At 36.3% G+C, this 6,000-nt stretch overlaps 2 protein-coding genes across 2 annotated transcripts in view; one reads left to right on the forward strand and one right to left on the reverse strand.

Moving 5' to 3' along the window:
• The window catches only part of timeout (circadian regulator timeout), a 104,971-nt gene extending 102,362 nt beyond the window's left edge, over window positions 1-2,609 (forward strand). The window contains exons 21-25 of the mRNA XM_011307179.1: window positions 383-595; window positions 1,364-1,648; window positions 1,719-1,823; window positions 2,093-2,323; window positions 2,391-2,609. Coding sequence (XP_011305481.1) covers window positions 383-595; window positions 1,364-1,648; window positions 1,719-1,823; window positions 2,093-2,323; window positions 2,391-2,551 — 995 coding nt within the window. The 3' untranslated portion in view covers window positions 2,552-2,609. The remainder of the gene's footprint in view (window positions 1-382; window positions 596-1,363; window positions 1,649-1,718; window positions 1,824-2,092; window positions 2,324-2,390) is intronic.
• An 855-nt stretch (window positions 2,610-3,464) lies between these two features.
• Window positions 3,465-6,000, reverse strand: part of LOC105267977 (uncharacterized) — a gene marked incomplete in the record, with an annotated part of 3,348 nt that continues 812 nt past the window's right edge. The window contains 3 exon segments of the mRNA XM_011307182.1: window positions 3,465-4,435; window positions 4,654-4,776; window positions 5,370-6,000. Of these exon segments, the coding sequence (XP_011305484.1) occupies window positions 3,762-4,435; window positions 4,654-4,776; window positions 5,370-5,445 (873 nt within the window).

Genomic DNA, 6,000 nt, shown 5'->3' on the forward strand with positions numbered 1-6,000 from the left:
ATTGTCAGCTCAGTCAGCTCTGGGATTTGGAAATTCACCGAATTTAATTCTGAATTGGATTCTATCATCGGAACACAAGTCATGATATCTCATTAATTCCGCTTTGTCGGCTTTAATATCCAATTAATTTCCACATTCAAGTCAATATTCAATCTATTATCGGTGATTTCACCGGTTCTCCATTCTCAATCCGCTAGTCTCCAATAGTTTTTCCATCTCCCCAAGTCTTCATCCCCTTTCAAAATGCAATTTCACATTCGCAGAGCGCATTGTGTCTCGCATTGATATTTTATTCATATTTTCGACTATCGGGGCTTTTCAATTTCTCAAAGGGAACTTGTAAAATTCGTACGTAACGGTTTATAGCCTTTTTTTTTTGCAGAGCCAAAAGCATCGTGGGAGCATCAATCGTCTAGCGAGCAGTCTGATACCGATGATTCTGATCTTGGGATTAACGAGGGGGTCTCAAAGGGTCCAGCCAATTTGAACCCCAAGAAAAGTAAGACGAAGCTGAAGGGAAAGAAGAATAAAAAACCTGCGGTCGTGTACACAGACGCACAATTAACTGGATTGCTCAAGGATGTTATCAGTAAGAGTAAGTCAATTTTCTGTCTCTATTGATTAAGACAATTTCAACCAGCGCAAAGTCAATCATTATATCATCAAATCAATATTTAATCGGTATTTCAGGAATTATTGTCATTAAAACTGAGATGGTGTCGCTTCTTGTTATAATTATTAATGATTAACCAAATTATTCGTTATTATTATTATTATTATTGTTATTATTAATGGTAATTAATTGAGATAAAAAAAACTCACAGTTTTTTAATCAGTCAATATTTAAGGAAAGTGCAGAATTGAAATATCCCGATTTACCATTTCGCTACTGAATTCAATTATTGTGAGACATTCCTTTGGGGAGGAGAGTTCTTGGAGTTTATTTCTATTTGTAAAGTTTTCTTCTGAAGTGGATAAGAAAGTGTGTTGGGTATTGGAGAAGTTTGAATTAGAAAACTATAATTGAATCGAATGCTGAGGATTTCAGCTCTGGCCGAATAATTTTGCGATTCAGAGGAAAGTCTGTTTTCATTCAAAATCAGTTGGAAAGAATCTCAGGATTTACCCGGAATTAAATTTTCCAAATTTTTTGGAAATTCAGTTCAAGTGATGTTTTATTAATTAAAAACTCTCTCAGCGCGGAATTAATTTTCTCTTCATCAATTAATGATGAATTGATGTTGCCCGATTAGAATTCGTATGGGAAGTGCTCAATTATCTTCCAACAATGAAAATTTCCCCCAAACTATTCACGATAATAATAAAGTTCTGAATGCACTCACGAAATTTTCTCCATTCTCAGACATGAACGAGTCCCTGGAGTGGCTGATGGAATCCCTGGAAGACACCCTGGAGGACCGAGATGAGGAAAGTAGTGATGGCATTGCACTCGTGCCCCTGAATGATTATTCATCAGCTGCTATGGATTCACCAAGTTTTCAGCGTTTCCTACGTGCTGTCGGAATAGAACCGCCAGCTGATGAGCAAGAGTCTTATTGGAGAATCCCAGCTAGCATGATGGCATCGACAATACGAAGGCGTTGTGAATTCATAAAAAACGGCCTCGCTGGAATATTCGTCAACGAGAGTAGGATCGATTCATCAATTAATTTATAAATATCACTCAATAAATTTCAATTACCGTTCAAATATTTCAGGCATTCTACCCACAATTGAATCGGACAGTGAAGGAGAGGAGGGGGGAGCACTGGATTTGCAGGAAATCAAGAAAATGTTCAACAAGAAGGAATCGATCTCACAAAGTAATTGCAATAATCCAATTTATTCATCCAATTGTTTATTATTAATTCAGTTCTATATCAGAGATCGCTTTACAAAGGTGTTTGGAATTATCAATTTCTTCCTTTGGTATCGAAATAATAGATTATATATTTATTTGAAATTTCAGTAAATTCAGAAAAATGAGTGAATATCATTTTTATGGTCTACCCAAATTTAAAATGTGGTTCATTCTTATATAAATTGATAAAATGGAAAAAGAGATGAAATAAAATATTAATTTTTATGAAAGATAATCCAGGTCACCGCTCCCAAGCAGTCGATTCAGATTCCAGCGATGAGGACGTCTTGCCAGTCAAAATGAATAATAAAAGCTCAGGAAGGGAATCAATTACAGCCTCTAATCCCAGCATTTCCACCGACAATAAAGTCAAATCGAAGTCGAATAGAAGTCGGGTAAAGTCGATGGACGATTCCTCTGATTCAGATGCGAGGGTGGAAATTGCTGGGGGGAATGTCACTGGTAATAACTACTTTCATGGTGAATTTATCCGTTCAATCGTCGATTTTAAAGATTATGTGTTTTTAAGATGATGCGAAGAGAATTCGCTCCAACTCAGATCCAGAGGATACTCCAACACTCAAGAAACGTCGTGTCATTGACAGTGACGAGGAGAATGACGACGTAATCACACCGGAGCTGCGGGAAGCCAAACAGGGACGGATCATCATCAGCGACGACGAGGATTAATTCAATTTTTATTTTGCGTTTAAACCATTTTGTAACCGTTCTATTTTCTCAATAAAAAATTCCCCTTTTCATAAAAAAAAACTCGCAGGATTCGCTTTTTTCCTCCTATAAGGTATCCCATTTTGAAATTTATCTGTTATCATTTGACGTTCATCGATTCCTTTGAAGAATTCTTTATTATCCTTCTGGGATTTAATAATGCAGAAAAAAATCACGAGGCATTGTTAGAATGCACAAAAGATTTAGTGGCCTTCGGTTTAAACTCGTGAATAAAATATCAGATGTATTGAGGAATAACAATTTTACTTTGTGGGCTGGAAGAATTATCGCCTCATAAATCTATTCGTGGATTGAAGTGGTAAAGTGACATGCTCTATTTTAATTATCGGTCTCTGAAACTCGTTTTTGATTAACTGAACGTCGCAAGAACATTGTAGATGGAAGAGGAATATTGCAGAATATTCTTATGTAATTTCCCTGTGACTTCATTAATTATTGAAATAATTTCGGATTTGATAAGATCGCGCTCCCGGCTCATTACTTTCGACTACCCGGACCCCTGGAGTTGCACCTAAGAATTCTTGAATTATTGAACAAATGCCACAGAATATTAAATCACCACTGCATTATCCAGGAGATAATTATAAATTCGTCGAATATTAACTAAAAATCATAGTAATCCACAAATTTTATGCTGGAAATTATATAATGCATCAGAGTCCCGGGGTTATTTTAAATTTCTCTTCCCTTCTCCCCCATTTGATGCCACAATTCTTAATCGGATTATCTTCTGTTCATGATTTTTCAATTACACCCAGAGAGGATTTACCATTAATTACTGAATAACAGTAAATGCAGCTGCACTGAATTCAAATTGCAAATGAAAATAAAAAAATTAAACCACAAACAACAATTAATATCAAATAACGTATCCACTCTATTTCATTTATTGACACTTCCATATAAAAATAACACAGATCCGTACAATTGTGTACTAAAAACTCGTCATAAATACTGCAAAACAAAAATCTGCGAGATGCACTGAAAGAATTATCGCTACAATACCACAAAATAAATTCCTTGTCGTAAACATTAAATCTCTTGAGAATAAATTTCTTGGGATAATGATTCCGGGTAATGTATCGGACAGTGTGACATCTTTTTTGCGACAATGTGATATCAAGCCGATTTTTTATTTAATGCTGAAATTCTAGTGATGCGAGTGCTCCTGAAGATAAGTCTTCAGGGTATCAATAGCCCTGCACCCCTGACACTCAGACCTTCGCCTCCTAATTTTATTGAGGGCCTCAGACCTAGTGGTAAAACCTAAAGTTTTGAATTGGTCATCCAGCTCGTTCTTCCGTGGCATCGGTTTCTCCTCGGTCCTCTCTATTTTATTCTCCTTCCTCTCGGGCTTTCCCTCGACACCAGCTCTCGTCGTTGACTCCTTGGATTCGCTCGACTCCTCGGATTCGCTCGAATCATCATCGAAGGGTTGCGTTATGATTACTTTAATGATTGAACCGTCGACGGTCTCGTACTCGACATCAATTCCCTCCATTTCCAATGCCTCCACAATCTCTTCAAGGGTGATGTGTCGGTTGTCTTCCATTCCTGGATTGTATTCAATCATGAAAATCATTGAGTTGTTGACGAATTTTATTGTGCACATTAATCCGTCGTTCAGAAAACTTATTGCTATTTCCTCGAGGTCAGGGAATATTTCGTCGTATGACATGTCGCCTTTGATCTCGATCACTTTTGGGTCATCCCCTTCGTTCAACTGCTTCACCGATAGACCCATTGTTTCAAAGAATATCTGAACTTCTTTCATCGTCACTGGCTCCTCCTGACCATCGGGTAGGAGAACACTTCCAATCGATTCTAAAAAATCGGTAATTATCAATTATCGGAAAATTAATATTTTTTTTTTTCGTTATTTTCACTTTTTATCTCTCAATATCGGAGATAGCAAAATCTTCAGTAGAATATCTTTTATAGAGCGAAACGAAAGCTGCAATCGGGGTTCATATAAAAATTTCAATATTTTCCTTAGATTCCGAGATATTCCTCCCGAATTTTATACTTCCGCTATCACTCACCGAATTTCGCAGGAATTTCCATCAATGTTTCGTCGGTCAACATCTTGGCGACATTTTTCGTGTTTGTGTTTCTAACTGCATAAATATTGACGACATAGACGAGTGAATCCTCTCCACTCTCATCTAAACAAACAATAATTAAACAATTGAATAATTCAGAGGGCAGAGGAATAACTCCACCAAATTAGTCGGGCAACTCAAGGAATAAGAGATAATTCATTTTTTTTTTATAATATGCATTTCCATAATTAACTGCTGCGGTTGCAGAGTCTTTTGACTCGTAACGAGCTTTAATTCCCCGGATGCACATGCATAATGATTCCAAAATTCCAAACTTTAATGAAAGAGAAATAATGACGATAATGCAGAATAAATTGGAGCACGTATCGCATTCATTTCAACTAATCGGCTTCAGAATTAAAAGTTCATTTTGCCCCGACAACATTGCACATTTGGCTACAAAATTTATTTTTCCTTTTGAATATTCAATTAAAACTCAACTCTCGACATTTACTCGAATATTTTTTCAATTTCCGCTCAATTTATTTGTTGCACTCCATTAAACTATTAATATATTAATATCAATAACCAGAAAGATTTTTTACTTCACGATAAAATTTTAAATTAATAAACATTTTAGATCTATCCCCGAAACTCGCAATTCCGACAAATAAATTTTTGAAATTTTTCACAGATATCGAATGCAAAAAATGTACCTGAATCGTAATTAGCCGGTACAGCACTGGATGCAGCGAGAAAAACATAAATAACAGTGAGAATATTGCCCCACATTTCAAAAAGTAGTTAAAAGATTGTCTGGAAATACTACTGATAGACTGAGCAGGAAGTATTTGGTCTTGCTACTTTTATACCACGATAATCATCTGTCCTGATGGAAGTACCATCCAAGAGTGCAATTGCATAACGTCCGCCAATTGCGCTATTGTTTACGCAGTTTCAGAGTCACCGACGACATATTTTTTTCCAATTCTCGTCAATCCCTGGTCTCAATCTTAAGGAAATCCAATCCTTCGAGAGAAATATCTGTTCTTGTGACTCCAATATGATTAATTCCAACTACTGTGGTGCATTCATAGATACCACTGGCATTTACTGTCTTAATTCTGTAACGAGTAAGTTCACTTGTAATTATACATCATGAGCACGTACAAGAGTTTACGCAATACCCAGTTCTTACGTTGTGACTGTATCTTTATGGTTCGAGTTGGAAATTCGTTTTCAAATTGCGAACATACTCCGCACGAAATGTTAATTCAACGAAATCATTACCTGAATTATCGGATCACTTTTCATTTTTCCTCTTTAATGAGGGAAAATCATGTTTTG

The sequence above is a fragment of the Fopius arisanus genome, unplaced genomic scaffold (assembly GCF_000806365.1).
Source record: "Fopius arisanus strain USDA-PBARC FA_bdor unplaced genomic scaffold, ASM80636v1 scaffold00052, whole genome shotgun sequence".
NCBI lineage: Eukaryota > Metazoa > Arthropoda > Insecta > Hymenoptera > Braconidae > Fopius > Fopius arisanus.